We start from the raw sequence: 18,782 nt of genomic DNA on the forward strand, positions 1-18,782 counted from the left end.
GGGTTCAATATGCCTTGAATGTGCAGTCAGCCTTGCTATGCCAACATTGCATGATTGTCAACAATCTTTTTCTGTTAATGTATGGAATTCACTAATTGGCTTAATGTGTATGTAGCAATTTCAAGATTAATGAAATTTTTTTTGCCGTTCAAAAAAATATTTTGACCACCCATACGGTGGTTCCTTTCAGCCATGTCAAGAAATGCAACCAAAATCAACTGGAAGCACACAGAACAAGCAACCTGAACAAAGAACAACTCTGAACAGTCCAAGACAACGAAGAAATTCAAATCGCGACCACCAAAAAACCAAAAACAAAGGCAGTCGAATTGAAGAAAACTGCAAGAGGGCTTCAAAATCTCACCAAACCATTAAAACACAAGGAGATTAGTGTGGTAACAGGATTTTCTACAACTGAGTTCAAATCCAGACAACAAATCAAAGAATCCACATTTGTTGAATAGATTACAGCAACAAAGCCTTTCCAAAATCACACCAGAAAAGCAAAACAAGATCAAATCAGACCTCCAACAGAGATTTTGACTCCCCTTAAATCGAGTTCTAGGTGTCGCAAATGGTTGAGTATGTTCCAGATGCAAGATTGATATTCAAGTTCGGAATTACCGAAAAGAATAACCAAAATATGAAACTCACATCAAAGGGCTTCGAACAAATTAGGAAAATCACCGCAATTCTCAGAAAACTAAGACAATGTGCACCATGTACTCGCCTATCGGCATCTGTATCCGCGTCTGTACAGGGTACTGATGTCCGCTAGCATGCCGTAATCACCTTTGGCCAATTTCGAGTTGTGTAGATGTTTTTTAGGGTTGACTTTGATACCAAGTTAAGGGGTTGAATATGAATCTAGGGTTTTGGGAAAGACGATGTGGAGAGGGAATAAGGAGAAAGAGGTAGAAGCGTTAATTAGCTTCTACACATCACGTGTATTTAGACTAAGATACCAAGAGAATTGGTAGAATACCCTTATAGGTAACATAAAGAGAGAAAATCAGCAAACAAAAATAACACTTTAACACTTAACATAGCTGGACCAGTACTTGACTTAAACCTGCCTCCCGTTGGGCTCATATTAGTGGAATGTTCTTGTTTTTCTTGCAGATGGTTTCGCTAGGCATTTTTTGATATTGAAACAAAAAATGTGGATGTGTCAGCTGTCAATCACTGGACCCTGTCTCCTTCTAGGCTCATATTATTGGAATGTTCTTGGTTGTCCTGCATGTGGTTTTGCTTCACATTTGTTGACATTGGAAGCAAACTGTGGATTTATTATCTGTCTAATGCAGATAAATCTATTATAGAGCTATAATTACATAATTTTCATTGTAATTGAACCAATGGGGCCTCATTCCTGCACCTCAATTCCCTCCTCTATTTCAATCAGGCATTGGATTTTTTATGTTTGGTGCTTGTAATGCTCCCTTGTGCAAGTTGATTATACAACTTTGTGATCCCAAAACGCTTAATGTTTGCTTAGCTGATATGGTGGTGATTCTGGTGTGATGGTTTTCCAATTAAAATATGGACTATCATTATGCTTGTTTCTCTATTTAGCACTAATTCTAAAACTTATCGGACTTAAAAAATAAGTTAGTTTCTAACTTTGATTCCAGATTTGATATCGATGGATTTGTGACTGGGTTTGGCAACCTAGACTGGGAACGGACACATGAGGCTGCTTCTCAAACATCTTCTGTGGTTTCAGCTCTAGTTGAAGGAGGTGCGACATGTGTGGGAAAAACAGTTGTGGCTGAAATGGCTTATAGGTTTGTACTTGGTTCTTCAAGCTTTTAATTTGAATATAGGTGGCAAATGGTCATGAGGGAGTGCTTATTTTGCGCATCACCTTTGCTTGTATTCAATCAATGGAATCGACCTCTTACAGAACCCAATAGTTCATGGAAGGGGGAGCTTTCTACTCTTTAGTAGAAAATGGTTAGACTTATCCTTTAAAAATAAGAAGGGATTCATTTTCCAACAAGTGGTATAGTATGCAGTTTGTTCTAATAAATGAAACTTCTGTTTTCCAGTTTAATTCAGTTTCTATTTGGATATTCTTATCTCAATCAAGTTTGGATGTTTCACTTTCCAGTATTAGTGGGGAAAATAAGAATTATGGTACACCGACCAATCCTACTGCTCCTGCACTAATACCAGGAGGATCCTCTAGTGGAAGTGCTGTGGCTGTGGCTGCTGATCTCGTTCACTTCTCCTTGGGTAAGCTTCTTACCAACTTCAAGACACATGCTTTTTCCTTTACTCGTGAAGTTAATTCATATTTACTTAGCCTCATGAAAATTGTTAGTAAGTTTCTTCTTCTTTTTGTTCTTTCATTTTTTTTTTGTTTTGTCAACATAGCAAGGAAAAGATGCACTTACCTTGTCATTTTTAACCCGTGTCTGACACTGAAACTCTTAGGACATGAGCCTGCAATGTGTTGGATACATTTCTAACGTGACATTATATTTTAGTTTCTTCGTACAGGATTTGCTTCTGGGTTCTTTTTTTTTTTTTGCTTGGTCATAAGTACGAATCTAAGATGCTTCTGGTTAAGACAAACAAGACTTAACAAAATAATAATGGAGCCGAAAACTAAAATAAAAAGCATGTTTGAATGCTTGTTAATTGCTCTTAACGATTTTTAATGTGCAAAACCCTTGGAACTTTTTTCTTTCTTTCTGTAAATGGAATACTGGGCGATTGTAAAAGCAGGATACTAGGTCTTTTCATCCCCATTTATTTTGTGAAATGTAGGTGTAGAAACAAATTCTTGGTCACCATTTTCTAATGACTAGTATTACTGAATTCAAGCATCATCAAATTTTTATAGCATAACCGCGATCATGTTAGAAAATAGCAATTATAAAAAAAATTCAATCGTTATTCACAAATCATAACCATCGATGACTGAGTACGTCATCTCTGCTGTCATAGTAGTCTCCTGCAATTGCTTCATTTGCTGATTCTTCATTTGCCTTTTCCGCCTTGAGCTTCTGACAATTCCTAATTATTCCTCCTGTCACCCTTTGACTGTGAACATCCCCATGGCTTGGTTCCGTTGCTTTCTCTCAGCCGTCCTACCCCGAAAATGACCATCATCTGATGCAACAATGACCCCGTTCTCGCTATCCTTTTTCTTCATTGACTCATGTGAAATAAGGTAGCCACTACCACATCATACATTAGTTGCGCAAAAAGAGTGCGGGGTTGAGAAGAAGATCCTATGGTTGCGAGTGCCGAGAGGAGTGTGTATAAAATATACTGTTTACTTTCTAAAAGGTGATGTATATAGAATGTACTAAAAAAATTGAAAATGAAGAGTTGTCCCTTACTGTATTCAGAAGGAAATGTGGCCCATCCCCAATACAAAACCGTCGCTTCTTCTGTTTAATAAAGACCAGCTACAAATTTAAACCCTACATTCCTCCTCCTTCCGATCTGCTGCTGCTTCTCCGATCTCTCCTGCTACGATCTGCTGCTGCTGCTCCTATCTTCTTCTTCTCCTGCTGCGATCTGCACATCTTCTTCTTCTTCTCCATCACAGAGCTAACCACATGCTCTGAGCTTGATTAGGATCCCACTCCTCTATAGTTGGATTCGCGCTCCAAATCTCACTCTGGAATGCAAATCCATGCTCCTGTGTTGGGTCCAAGAGCATATCCAACGATTTGTGCGACCAAGCATCAATTATAATGGCATCCAATTCTCTTAACAATCTGTTGAACTCGTCCAGATGGTCCATGAAGTTCGCTTGCTTGGTTATCTCAAGTGCATACAATTACTTCTTCAAAAACAACCAATTTGTCCATGTTTTGGACTTTTCCAATTTATTTCAAAGCTCTGTGAATATATAACTGAATCGTACACTTTGCTGGTTTCCTCATCTTGCTCCATGTTTTATCAGGTAGCCCTTCCGATTGTTTTGGACTTCCTTTTGAGAGCCTTCACCATGACTTCCTTGCCAAAATATTTTCACCCTCTGCTGCCATAGAATGAAATCATTGTGAGCTGTTGAAAAGTTCAATTCGCAAACCCTGCGCTTTTCCCCTCCATTCATCTCGTTATGTTTGTTAATTTGTGCTCCAATCCGAGCTCTCATACTAGTTGTTGGGGTTTTGAGCCACCATAATGGAAGCACACCACAAAATTAAGCAAGTACAAGGAAAAAAATAATGCAGAATTTAGTGGTTGAATCCATGGGCAACAGAGAATTCCATTATATTGATTGAGTTAAAATGAGATAGAAAATGCCAAATCCTAAACCCTCGCTCAATAGTAATTTTTATTTTTATTCTATCTCCATCACTCTCAATAATTCTCAGTTGCTCGGTTATTTTTCTCTCATCTATTCTGCATATATTCAGCTCCCCCAATATATACACATGCACACACACACACACTCGGGATCCCGCACGGCCTTACCGTGCAGGACTCCCCTTTCCCGATCGAATTGCGACGATCCGAGTTGTTCAAAGTGTGCAGAACATGATTTTAAGGGTACCCGCGAGAAAGCAGCAAAAAAAATGATCGGGAAGGGCTTGATCCGTTTGATAAAGTACAAACAAAAACTGCTCGAATCAAGCCCTTTCCGGTCTTTTTTTTTTGCTGATTTCTCGCGGGTACCCTTAAATTCATGTTCTGAACATATTGAGCGGCTCGGATCATCGCAAATTGGTCGGGAAAGGGACGTCCTTAACTTAATATGGTAAGGGCGCCCTTACTTGAAGTTTTGTGTGTGTGTATAATATACAAACCTAAACGATGAAATAAAGAAAGAGAATACTACAAAGAAATCTACAATGGCCAGAACCCTAGTTCGGAGGTAGTGCTTCTCGAGGAGTAAGATTTCTTTTGACCTTGTATTTTCAATATGTACACGACTTTTCCTATTTGAGAATCCCATGGAAATTCCTACAAAGAATTACTTTTGCTTAGGAAATTTCAAAAGGGTTTATCCCTTGTGGGTGAAGCATAAATGTAAAAAGATCAATATCGACTGAAACTACAAGAGTCTGATGAATAGCTTGATATACATTGTTGGGCCCCTTTTGTAACCGCAAAAGCTTTGGGACAATTGGTAGCTTAATAGAGTCGAGTCGCTGCTTTCCTTTGGGCTTATGGCATGAGCATGTTAAATGGTTGATTCGGTGAGGGAAGCATGGAATTGGAGAGGGGAGGGGAGAGTGTTTATGGTGGGCCCATGCGAGAAAGGTGTCTTGCTATATCATGGGGACACATATTGTGAAAGCCTATTTCCTGCTTGTTGAATTGTGGAACAAAACTGGAATCTGTGTAATAATATGAGGACAAAAGTGGAAAGCCAAAATACGGGAGGAAATGAAATTTTCAACTCCCGCTTTTACTAAAGGTAATGACAGAATTGTATGTTGTGCTAAGAATGTACGATTAGTTTGTGTCTTCATACATAGTTGTATGATAAATACTTTTCCAATTAGCATAGATGCATGACAAATACTCGTTTATTCAGACGTCCCCTTGATTTTTGTGTCCTGATCTTGATCTTTTGGTAACTGTGGGGGTGAGCTTTCTCCGATCGGACCCTTAGTGTTTAGATGGCTAAGGTTATCTTGAGCATGGATAGAACCCGCACGAGAAGCACCCGCGTTAGTGCCCAAGCCTGGTTCGTGGTGGTCCGGGCTAGGCACTCTGACGGTCTAGTAAGTAAAAGGGAAAAGGAGCTTTGGAAATGTATTTAGGGTTTAAGGGGAGTAGAGTTCTCTACCTTCTTTCTGAGGGGGATTCTTCCTTTTATAGGCAAAGGGAGTGTGGAGATCAACCCACACGTACCCGTCACGCACTCAGTAATGGGTCCGCCAATCTCGGCTCTGGATAGGCTTTCCTACTTTGGATGGGCTTCCACTCCCATGTTCCGCTCCTATAATAGGGGGAATAGGACGTGGGGTTGGCCACCCTTGCCCAACTCTTCCTGACTTCCTCTTCAAGTCCTGGCATAGATGGCTCGGCGAATATCGGTTTCGCCAAACGAATGATACGGCTTTACTCAAGCTTCTATAGAATTGCCTACTGGTTCGGCGGGGTCCCGCCGAGATCTTTGATTCTTTTGCGAGTGATTGGATCAGGTTCGGATTATTAGGATCGGCTGTAGTTCGCCGAACGTTTTATTGCCGACCCACAAACGACGAGTCCATAGGTCTGGCCCATAGGTGTGACATGGCCATCGCCCTGGTCCCTTGACCGAGCCGTGCCTGCCACAATAGCCCCTCAATTTCTTCCAACCTTAGGTAAAAGGTGGGAGGGGTTGGCCAGTGGTTCACTTTAACTTTTTCCTGGGGGAGCATCCCGATGTAAAAGCGCGCCGAGCAGCCTTTGCTGGGCCATCGAGAGGAAACAAGGAGACGTCTTGAACCTGGAATAATGATGATTTGCTGTAGAGGGGGCTAATGGGACTGTTGGGGCTCAGAAATCGAACGGTTGGGGCTGAACTTAGGACGACGTGGGGGGACACGTGGCACAAAAGGGAACCCCACGAGTACGGATCCATGCAGGCTTTCCACGTGGCGCAACGTGAGTGGACGGCGTGGTGTCGCTTCGGTTCCAGTGCGAGATTCCTTGGGTTCCTCCCCCTCTCACTTCGTCCATTATATAAGAGGAAGGGAGTCGAGGCAGATTCACTTTCTGCTCTCGCTCTCTCTCTCGTTTTACAGCTGCCTTTGCCATCCGAGTCCGTCGTCGTTCCGCCACTCACCATCGATCAACACCAGGGCTTTAAGGTAACTCCGATGCCTTTTCTGATTGTTCTTTTACTTTTTTCAAAGCCCGCCACGCCTTATGGCCTCTATTCTGCACAAAATACTTCAATCTTGAATAGTAACAAGGTCCCACGTCCGTCTTTGGCCGTGGCCTTCCACCTGGACCCCCAACGATGGCGGTCCTCCTCCACAACCTAGTGGCGATCCTTCTACCCTTGGGAAACCCTTTTCGACGAGACCTCTCGCCTCATGCCGAGGAAGATCTCGCTGGATCTCCCATGGCAGGGGCCAGTTGCAAAAGAGCAGTCGTGCTGAAGTAGGAATTCTCACTTCATCTTTTTCTTGTTTAGGTCTTCAGCATGGTGGACTCGAGCATCAACTCTCCGAACGTAGATCCTGAGGCCTATCCAACCCTATTGGAGACAATCAGAGCCTCGGCAGGGGATATCAGAGCTTCGACGAACGGTCCAACAACCTCCCCTGACCTTCCGGGTTGCCTATCATCCATGGCATCCACGTTCCCCTCCAAGTGGATGACAGTGTCTGCAGGGATGTCAACCTCGGCCGGGGGGATTCTCCCAATGAAACCGCCGATCTGGATCCTGTATGAGAGGGTCGCGCCGAACGAGCGGCAGCTGGAGCCTAAGCAAACACCTCTACGTCGTCCGGTGGGCCACCGAACACGTCCGATGCAGGGGGGCAAATGCCCCGCCGAAAGATGTCGACATCATTCCCTAATTGCCAATCGGACTTGGACCCATGCCGTACAACAAATTCTACGGCGACGGTCCAGGGGATTTCACCGAAGAGTTCCGGGTGAAGTACTTGATCCTGGATGACGTTCTAGTAAAGAGGGTGACCACCGATAGAGTCCCCTTTGGCGAAGATTTCATCGTCCTTGCGCTCTTTGCCATCATCGAGGGGGGGGGGGGGGGGGGTAAGGTTCCCAATGAGCCCCTTCCTTGTTTACTTCCTGGCGGAGTACAACCTCGCACCAATCCAGGTTGCAGTGAACACCTGGCATATTCTCTGCTCGGCGATAAGGTTGGCCGAGTCGAACAATCTGCCGTTCACCTTGGGAGACTTGATGCTAATGTACATGGTATCAAGGAACCCCAAGTACGACAAATATTACCTCACCACTCGTCAACACTTCGATCAGTTGGTGGACCGCCTCTACGACACCGAGAAGTGGGGGAACGTCCTGGTTAAAGTGTCTGGCAACTTCGAGTGGGGTCAATTAATCCTCTCATTGACTATCCTTTCCCAACCAGGACGGGTTCGGCAATAGAAAGGCCTTATAGAATTCCTCGAGTGCGAGGGTTCCCCGGCGGTGGGGATAAACCAGGTGCTTAGTCTCCATAGCTACTTCCATTTCGTATTGACTTTGTGTTTTCTTGTGTATCACTCTCATTCACTTGCAGACTGCTTAGCACTGAACAAGGGACTCCTCATCATCGGTAGGTGGCCTTATTTGATTGCTTTGCTTCGGTGTGCCAACCGAGACGCTCCGACCCTCCTCAATTACGAACCAACATACGCCGGGTTTGCTCACCGAAAGGACAAGGAAAAAATAGTGAGAAAGACAATTGATCTGGCTACTGTTGTCGGACAAGCGCTAAAAATGCAGTATTTGGCCCAAGATCTTTCCACCTCTGAACTACTGGAGTGAAAGGAGCAACCGGATCAAATCCCCACCGATCAACTGGAGCAACAGAATCAGGCCCCCCCCGTTATCACTACCGAGAAACCACACTCCGACCGCTGAAGACAGAAGCACTTAGCCCTCGAGGGGGAGGATCAAAGGGCCGAGAAAAGGGCCAAAGTTGCTGAGGATGTGGAGGTCCTCAAAACTGGCCACGCCGAAGATGATCCTGCCAACCCAAGTGAATCTTCGGCGCTTTTCGTGCCGGACTTTGAATGCTCAAATGGGTACGTGATCACCGTCGGTGACAGTTTGGAGGAAAGCCCTCTTTTGGCAATGACCCTCCTGAAGGGTTTGGCCCTTCCTAAGGATATGGAGAACCTGCCGACCGGGAAGGCCAAAAACATGGCCGAACTATGCCTCTTCCTCACCAAGTTATGCACTTAAACATTAAAATCCAAACAACTCTCCTTTCCAGATGTTAATCATTTTTCATTGCAGGCCAGGCAGTGTGCCAGCCGAGCTTTTGGCGATATGGATGCTCTTCTTGAGACCAAGAGGTCTCTTAGGGGGGACCTGCAGGCAAAGAGGAAAGAGGCACAGCAAGCCGCCGACCGCTCTGGGGGTGAAGGTTGCTGAAGCCAAGACCGGAGTAGAAGAGAGGGATTGGCTGCTGCTCCAGATAAGGGATGTCGAGGCTGAGCGTGACCAGCTAAAGGAAGAGAAGAAGTGGATGGAGGATGATCTGCCAAGGAAGTTGGAGGAGGCTGGCCTCAACTACGCCGAGGTTCCCGAGGTTGATCACCGAAGAGAACCTCCAGTGGTGCCACCCGTGGAACTGCCGGAGCACCTGCTTCCAGCTAAGCAGCCCAATCCTACTGCTGATACGCAGCCAAATCCCATCAACTTCTCCGAAGCATAGATTTCTTTACTTTTCTCTTTTGTTCTTGGGGCCGGCAATGAATAGTTTGTTAGAGCCTAGCCCTAGTTTTGTAATGATTTTAACGTAATGAAAAATCTCTTTTCAGTACATATTTGCACTTCATGCATGTTAGCTCATGTATTGCACTTCATGCACATGGTTTAACCGTTTCAGCCCCAGCTTGCCATACCTACCCCCTTGCTGCGGCAGCAACTTACAGCTGGTTAAGGGGTTGACGGAGCAAAGTTTAGACTAAGCTGGGCATGCCCCCTTCAGGATACGGCATATACCTTGCCGAGCAGGAAAAGAAAAAGCATGCCTCGGTGCCCGTCACGTAAACGAGGACTTGAAAACACAATAATCCCACCGAGGGTAACAAGCCAAATGTAAAAGACAAATTGCCGAACATGACTTTTATTGAAATGAAAGTGGACACTTAAGTTGCCAAAGAAAAGAAAAGATTAAGCATAAAACTTCCTAAGCAACTGTGCATTCCAGTGGTTCGGTATTGCTGTGCCATCCATCTCCGAGAGCTCATAGGAGCCATAACTGACCTTCTTAACAATTCGGAATGGACCTTCCCACTTGGGCATAAACTTCTTCAATTCCTTCTTTTGGACCACCTGCCGAAGAACTAGATCGTCCACGTTGAACGGCCTAGCTCGTACCGTCTTGTTATAGTTCCGAGCTAACTGCTGTTGATGGGCCGCATATTTGACATGGGCATTATCTCGGAGTTCGTCAGTACGATCGGCTTCGGCGGCTAACATGGCATCATTTGTTGGGACATCAAAGGTGGCAGTGCGAGCCGTGGGACGTGTAACAGCCACCGGGAGCACAGCCTTTACGCCGAACACCATAGAGTTAGGGGTACAGCCGCGCCGTGGAGTGGTTCGGTAGCCCCACAACACATCGGGCAACTCATCAGCCCACTTGCCGCGCTTATTGGTGAGCCGGCGCTTTAAGCCGGCGGAAATAGCCTTGTTAGCGGCTTCGGCCTGTCCGTTTCCCCGAGGATAGGAAACGGAGGCAGTCTTCATTTGAATTCCGCGTCTCTTGTACAGGGCCTGGATAGCTTCGGCCACAAATTGGGTGCCATTATTAGACACAATGGCATGTGGCACACCGAACCTGGTGAAGATTTGCTTCCAAAGAAAGCCTCCACGTCGGCAGCCGTGATTGTGATTAACACCTTGGCCTCCACCCACTTGGTATAGTAATCTGTGGCTGTGATAATATGCGTGAAACCGCCAGGGGCCTTCGGTAACTTGACAATGATGTCGTCCCCCCACTGGGCGAAGGGCTAATGGCAGGAAACTGGCTGTAAAGGGAGGGTCGGCTGATGGATTAATGGAGAGTGTTTTTGGCACGACGCGCATTGCTTGGCGAACTCAGTAGCTGTATGCTCCATCTTCTTCCACCAATACCCCTGAGAAAGGGCACGGTCGACCAAGGAACGACCCCCAGTGTGGCATCAAGCACTCTCACCGTGCAGCTCTTGAAGGATACCTGGAACCTCCTATTTGTGGATCACACGAAGGTCGGGTCCGATGTAAGATCGGCAGTATAGTACGCCAGAAGGGCCGAGGAAGTAGGAGGCAGATTGGCAGCGAATCTTGTGGGCCTTCTTATGGTTGGCAGGAAGTGTGGCATTCTTCAGGTAGGAGATAAGGGGATCCATCCAGCTTGGTGTCAGGTGGATGTCCATCACCTCTTGTAGTTCAGGCTCGAAACTAGGTTTAGGGATCTCGCCGAGGACGATTGTCTGTCTGCCACTATGCTCGGCACATACGGCTTTGAGGCCAGCCAAAGCGTCCGCATGAGAGTTGAGATCCCGGCCAACGTGATCAAAGAGTACATTCTGAAATGAGCCGGTCAAAGCAATAACTTGGCTCATGTACTTGTTCATGCGTGCATCCTTGGCCTCGTAATCATCGTTGAGTTGGTTTATAACGAGCTGAGAGTCGCTGTAAACCTGAACGAACTTGGCGTCCATGTGCCGGGCAACCTTAAGCACGGCTATAAAGGCTTCATACTCTGCCTCGTTATTGGTGGCTGGAAAACCAATACTGAGTGAATGCTCGTGCATAGTTCCATTCGGCGAGACCAAAACTACCCCGGAGCCGGCTCCTCGATTGTTAGTTGCACCGTCAACATGAAGACTCCAGGCATGCCCGGTGAAGATCTTTGCTCGGTGAGGAGGGATGGGGCGCTTAGTGATGAACTCAGAATGCGTTGGGTGGCTTGACCAGGGGTTGAGAGCTGGCATCGCTGGTTCGTCGACCGAGACCGCACCTCCCTCATGTAGGGATATAGCAGGAGAGAATTTGGCAACAAAATCCGCTAACACTTGTCCTTTGATCGCCGTTCTGGCCGGATAGAATATTGAAATTAGCCAATTCCAGGGACCATTTGCAGAGCCGGTTGGAAAGGTTCGCCTTCCGAAGGACGGTCTTCAATGGGTATTTGGTGACAACCACAATTGTGAAGCTCTGGAAATACGGCAAGAGCTTCCTCTTTGCCGTGACCAACGCGAGGCTAATTTCTCTATTGGAAGGTAGCAGGTCTCGGCGGGCAGAAGAGTCTTGCTAATATAGTAGATCGGTTGCTGATCTGTGCCAGTGGCATTTTTGGTGACCTCTTGTCGAACCAAAACCGCACTCGTGGCATGTTCGGATATGGGAAGATAGAGGTAGAGCTCATCCTTCTCCTTCGGCACGATGAGTAAAGGGGCTTGGGACAGGCACAACTTCAACTCGGCAAGAGCGTGATCGCACTCTGTCGTCCACGTAAAGCTTCTCCGGCTATTTCCTTTTATCGACTGAAAGAACGGGCGGCAGACATCCGAGGACTTGCTGATGAAACGATTAAGGGCGGTAGCCATGCCGGCAAGGCGTTGGACCTATTTCACCGTGGCTGGGGCCCTGATTTCCTGGATGGCTTTTATCTGACTTGGGTCAGCTTCAATTCCTTGGCGGGTGACCAAATGCCCAAGGAACTTGCCAGATCCAACGCCGAATGCACACTTCTCGGCATTAAGCTTCAAGCCGAAGCTTTTTAATACGCCGAATATTTCGCCGAGGTGGAGAAGATGATTGGTTGCGTCCATGCTCTTTGCAACCATATCATCGATGTATGCTTCCATTATCCTGCCGAGCAACCCTTTGAACAGCAAGGCTATCATACGTTGGAATGTCGCCCCGACGTTCTTCGAGCCGAATGGCATCACCAGGTAGCAATAGGTACCGTTGGGAGTAATGAAGGCTGTTTTTTCCTGATCTTTGTCCATAGCGATTTGGTGGTATCCCCTGTACGCGTCCATGAAGCTCAGCCTTGCGTACCCGGCGGTGGCGTCCACTAACTGGTTGATCCAAGGGGGGAAACAGTCCTTGGGACATGCGTCATTTAGGTCGGTGAAATCGATGCACGCGCCACTTGCCGTTTTTCTTCCAGACTACCACCGGATTTGCTAATTAGGTTGGATATTGAACCTCTCGAATTGCTCCAGCATCGAGGAGACGTTCAACTTCCTTATTCACTGCTTCAGCGTGCCGCACCGAAGATCGACGCGGCTTCTGCACTATGGGCCTCCTACCCGGGTCAACATTCAATGAATGTTTGATCACATCTGGGCTCACGCCTGGCATCTCAAATGGAGTCCAAACGAAGACCTCCATGTTGTCCTTGAGGAACTCGACTAACTGTGCTTGCTCGACATCATCGAGTGCCGAACCAACTAGAAAGAAACGAGTCCCATCCTCGTTGATCGGCACCTGAACCAAGTCCTCCACTGCCCTATCACTAACCAGTCTTCCCACTTCATCCGGTCCTTGTAATATCTCCATATCTTTGTCGGGAATGGTCCCCTCCGGCAACTCAGGGACTTCGATGCACTGAACCTCTTTTGTTTTGCCGTTCCCGCGGATGAAATTAACAAAACACCTCTTGGAGGCCAACTGATTGCCTCTAATGGTCTTCTGTCTCCCAGACTTGCCTATAAACCGAACGCACAGCCTTCATGCCGTGCAGCCAATTGTGGCCGAGGATGGCGTTGTATGGGCTCGGCGAATTGACAACAATAAACTCCACGTCCAGCTGCACCGACCCAGCATAGACAGGGAGTTTGACCTTGCCAAGTGGGTAAACCGGAATCCCTGTAAAACCAACCAGGGGAGCATCCACCGGGGTCAATTGCTCCTTGGTGAGGCCAAGAGCCTTGAACGCCGAATAATACAGAATCTCCGCCGAGCTCCCTTGGTCGATTAATACTCGGCGAACCATCTTTTGTTGGAAGGGGATGGAAAGGACTAGAGCGTCATTATGGGGAAAAGAGAGCCCTATCATATCTTGTTCGGTAAATGTGATCTCCCATGTATGACGAGTATCCATTTTTCGCTGCAAAGGGGGTTGGATCATCATAACCTCGGAAAAAGGCTGGTACAGTTCCTTGTGGAGTCTATTGGCCCGACTTTGATCCATCGGACCATGTACACATTGTACCACCCCGTCCAGGATCCGGGCCTTCTGAACTCCTGCATCAGGCGATTTGGTCCTGTTGATCCATCGATCCATCTTCCCTTGTTGAACGAGCTCCTTGAGATAGAGCTTGAATAGCTGGCACGCCGTCGTGTAGTGGCCTTGCTCGTTGCGGAATGAACAATATACACGTTGGTTCATCTCACGCCCATCGGCAGTTCCTAACTTTTCCGCTGCCCCCGTTGGCCATTGAAACCTAGGGAGCCGTCTGCATTCTTGGAGCATTCGGAAGATTGGTTCCTTGAAATAGGTGGTGACGGCAAGGTGATCCCTTTCATTGCTCGGCGGTCAATCCCACGTCTTACCACCGCCTCTATTTCCGCCACCCTCGGTGCCTTCCTGGCAATGATGTTGACTTGTTTCTTCACCTCCTTCGGCGTCGATCTGATTGGATCGGCGACGTCGGGAATACCGGATCCCCTGATATATTCCTCCAGTTCGATATAACAGGCAACGGTTTGCATTAGATCCGACATGTCGTTCGGCGGCCGGAGCATTAACTCTTTGGAGAGATTGGAGGTCTGATCAAGACCACGCTTAAATGAGGTGGCGGCAGTCTTCTGGTCACAACTCTCAACCATATTGTAGACCTTATAGAAGCGATCGGAGCAATCCTTTAACGTCTCGCCGACCTTTCACCTTAGGTCCGTCAAGGCCTCAACAGTCTTCGGTCGCCGATTGCTCGCAACAAATTGGGACGTGAAGGATCGTTCCAGTTCACCGAAGCTGTTGATTGGTCTGGATTTGAGCTGTGTATACCACAATATAGCAGCATCTGAAAGACTTAGAGAGAAAGTTCGGCACATTATTGCTTCACTAAGTCCGTAGAGTGTAGCCATTGTCTGGAACTGTTGCACATGGGTCGGAGCGTCCGACTTGGGGTTATATACATTGAACTTTGGGACTTTGAAGTTGGAGGGAAGGGCTTCTTCCATTATGGTCTTGGAGAAAGGAGATTCGTTTTTCTCGGCTACTGCCATTGCCATATCCCTATTGTTCGGTATGGCGATTGCCGAAAGGGCGACGTGCATTTCGTGAACGGCATCCTTGGATCGTTTATCAGAAAATGGTGCTCGGAATCCTCGGCCGCCGACACTCGGCTCCGGAGAGTGCCTCTTCGACACTAACACTTTGATGTAGGACAAAAATTTAGAAAATTTCAATTTTATGGAAACTTTATTCTAGGAATTATTCGTTTTAGGAATTCCCCTTTTAATGCCCACTTGTTTAGGCATATTCCTATTAGTCTTTTAATTTTGTTAGTCTTTGTTTCCAAGTATTGTTTTGCTTGGTCTCCGTTTTAAGTAATTACCTTATTGTTAGGACTCCTACTAGTATAAATAGGAGTGTAAGTTATTCAATTATTAAAACTTTTTAGCTTTTTATCAATAATATTGAAGAGATTTTCTCTTTCTTTCTTGTGCGCAAGAATTACTCGTTGCGACGAGTTGTTTATCTCGTTTGGATTAGTACGCTAACTAGTCTCTCGTGAATTCCTCTGCGTCAAGTGGTATCAAAGCAAGGCTTTGCCTGGTTCGATGGCACCAAACACAGAAGAAGACACACCCATTGACGTTGGTCGTGGGCTTACTGACCTAAGGAGGATGGTGGAGGATCACCAAGCACAGTTGACCGAGATCCGTCAGGATACCCACACTCAGTTTGCTGAGATCCGTGAGATGCTGTAGGGGTTGACTCTACAAAATCGCCAAAGGCCAGAAAGGGTTGAGAAGGATCGCGCATTGGGATTTGCCCATCGCCAACCTCCTAACCAGAATAGGAACCGCTTTGAGGGATTTGCCCGCAACCAACATATTCACCATAACGTCTCCAGAGGATATTCTTATCATCATTACGATAGTAGGAATAAATTTGAAGGCGAGCTATTCGAGAACCATGATGCTTATCAGTCGATAAAACGACAACCAAATTTCAGGTATTACGATAATTTGCCAAAATTTAGTGGTCTTGAATTTTTTGAAGATCGTTTGGATTGGATTCTAAACATCGAAGATTCCTTCGAGTATGCAAAAATTCCAACAGAACAAATGTGGAGGTATTTGTTAGTGAAGCTTACGGGACCAGCGCTGCGATGGTGGCTAGATATGCAATTTCTAAGAGATCGATTGGGCAAGCGTCGAATTTATGCATGGTACAGAATTAAAAAATGTATGATGGAGAGATTTTTACCAAGGAATTATGAGCAATTGTTGGAGAAAAATATAGGCCAAAACAGTAACATGCAGAACAAATTATTGTAGAAGCCGTGGGAGAGGTCAAAATTGAAGTTGAAGGTCAAGACGAAATTAACATCGATGCTTGTGTGCAAAAGGATACTGAAATTGTTTCCGATGCGGTTGCGGAGGAACAAAAGAATATTGCATTGGAGGTTTGTGCGTTTGGGCTTGATGAATCACCCACAATGGAGTTGACTACAACACTACAAGAAAATATGGTTATTGCTGAAATCCGATTTTCTGACAAAGGAGTGCCAACCAACTCTATAATAAATCAAAGTCTAGAGAACCAGCAACTTCAGCATAAGGTTCTAGTTGTCGATTTTCTTGGAGTGCAACAATTTGATTGGGTTCCCAACATTCATCTAGTGAATTTTGTCAACAAGTTAAGGCATGTTGAGAAACAATCTTTGCAAATATATTTTTTCTTGAAGTTTTATTTCAAGTTAAGAAAGGAGTTGAAGTATTCTAAGTATCTATTTCTTTGGCATGGAAGATGGCAGATTCCCAACGAGAACTCGAGGTCGAGTTCTTTTGAAGAAAATGAGACTGATGTAGGACAGAAATTTATTCTAGGAATTATTCGTTTTAGGAATTCCCCTTTTAATGCCCACTTGTTTAGGCATATTCCTGTTAGTCTTTTAATTTTGTTAGTCTTTGTTTCCAAGTATTGTTTTGCTTGGTCTCCGTTTTAAGTAATTACCTTATTGTTAGGACTCCTACTAGTATAAATAGGAGTGTAAGTTATTCAATTATTAAAACTTTTTAGCTTTTTGTCAATAATATTGAAGAGATTTTCTCTTTCTTTCTTGTGCGCAAGAATTGCTCGTTGCGACGAGTTGTTTATCTCGTTTGGATTAGTACGCTAACTAGTCTCTCGTGAATTCCGCTGCGTCACACTTTCTCGTTTTCCCTTCTTGGGGGGGTATCACTTGATGTTGGGCCGCCCGACAGGTGGTTCTCCCCAGTTCGGGTATTCACAACTGTCAGGGCTCCACCGCCGCTGCTGACCTTGCACATTTCCTCCGGGAGCAGCCCCTGGCTGTCCTCCTTTTGTGCTTGAAGCGGTCCAGCTAATCTCCTTGGCGATTGCCGTTGAGAATCATGGGCAGAATGGCCCAGCGAAAGTTGTCGGGGATGCCATGCTGAATGACCCGGTGAACGATGTTGGGAGCGGCTTGCGGAGTGTCCTGGCGAACGTTGCCGAGAGCGGATAGCCCCTCCCTTCCCACGGTCTTCATATCGCCGACCCTCAGACGTGGTAGTATACCGGTCGTCCTGGTGGTCTTGGGATCCCGCAAAATGGACGTGGGGATCCCCTACGACATTCCTCCTTCCACTGGTCCTCCAGGCCACCTCGGTCTGTGTCCGCCTCCCCCGAGATCTAGAACGAGCGCTCGATGTCGTGGCACTCGTTTCTGGAGGTAACATTTGGCGAGTGTGGCCGTTCCCGGACGTATCGTGAGAATTTGTTCGGCGTCTAGGCTCCAGATGAATACGCCCATTAGCATCAAGGCGGCACAATGGGCCGAGCCTTGTGAAGGCGAAGGCCCTGGCTGTGTCTGCCGTTTGGGTCGGTTGGGTCGCATTCCTCCTTCGGCGCCGTTCCCGAGACCTGGAGATGGGAGGGGCCTCTTGGTGCGCTTGGAGTTCTTGCACCTGTGTCCTTAGCCGCAACAACTCCTTTGCCATACTCACCGGGAGTTCTGGGGGGAGGAGGCGGAACCATAAGGCTTGCCGCCGAGCGATTCACCCCATCGATATGGAACGAGGCCGTCCCTATCGCATGGCTACTCGTCCCAGCGACGGTCGAACCCACCATTATGGAGCCATCGGGCCCCCTTGCGGGGGTGCCCAAAAGCCCTAAATCCGCTAGTACTTGCTGGGTTGTTGGGGAGGCTTGGTGAGCCATTGGGTTCGGGTTGAAGTGTGCGAGACCAAGAAGTTGTCCGTCCGCGCCAGTCATTGTTAGACGAAGATAAGAGGAGAAAGTTTGACCACCGGTTCTGAGTTAAGAGATTCTCCAGCAGATTCTCCAATTGTGGGGGTGAGCTTTCTTCGATCGGACCCTTGGTGTTTAGATGGCTAAGGTTATCTTGAGCATGGATAGGACCTGCACGAGAAGCACCTGCGTTAGTGCCCATGCCCGGTTCGTGGTGGTCCGGGCTAGGCACTCCGACAGTCTAGTAAGTAAAAGGGAAAAAGAGCTTTGGAAATGTATTTAGGGTTTAAGGGGAGCAGAGTTCTCTACCTTCTTTCTCAGGGGGATTCTTCCTTTTATACGCAAAGGGAGCATGGAGATCAACCCACGCGTACCCGTCACACACTCAGTAATGGGTCCGCCAATCTCGGCTCTGATAGGCTTTCCTACTTTGGATAGGCTTCCACTCCCACGTTCCGCTCCTATAATAGGGGGAATAGGACGTGGGGTTGGCCACCCTTGCCCAACTCTTCCTGACTTACTCTTCAAGTCAGGGGGCATAGATGGCTCGGCGAATATTGGTTTCGCCGAACGAATGATACGGCTTTACTCAAGCTTCTATAGAATTGCCTACCAGTTCGGCGGGGTCCCGCTGAGATCTTTGATTCTTCCGCGGGTGATCGGATCGTGTTCGGATTATTGGGATCGGCTGTAGTTCGCCGAACGTTTTACTGCCGACCCACAAACGACGAGTCCATAGGTCCGGCCC

The 18,782-nt window shown here is 46.8% G+C and overlaps 1 protein-coding gene across 1 annotated transcript in view; it reads left to right on the plus strand.

The window, feature by feature from the left end:
* The window catches only part of LOC131299206 (translocon at the outer membrane of chloroplasts 64), a 48,609-nt gene that overhangs the window by 9,086 nt on the left and 20,741 nt on the right, over positions 1–18,782 (plus strand). The window contains exons 2-3 of the mRNA XM_058324822.1: positions 1,635–1,787; positions 2,114–2,238. Of these exons, the coding sequence (XP_058180805.1) occupies positions 1,635–1,787; positions 2,114–2,238 (278 nt within the window). The remainder of the gene's footprint in view (positions 1–1,634; positions 1,788–2,113; positions 2,239–18,782) is intronic.

This window comes from Rhododendron vialii, chromosome 8a, assembly GCF_030253575.1.
Source record: "Rhododendron vialii isolate Sample 1 chromosome 8a, ASM3025357v1".
In the NCBI taxonomy this organism is placed as follows: Eukaryota; Viridiplantae; Streptophyta; class Magnoliopsida; order Ericales; family Ericaceae; genus Rhododendron; species Rhododendron vialii.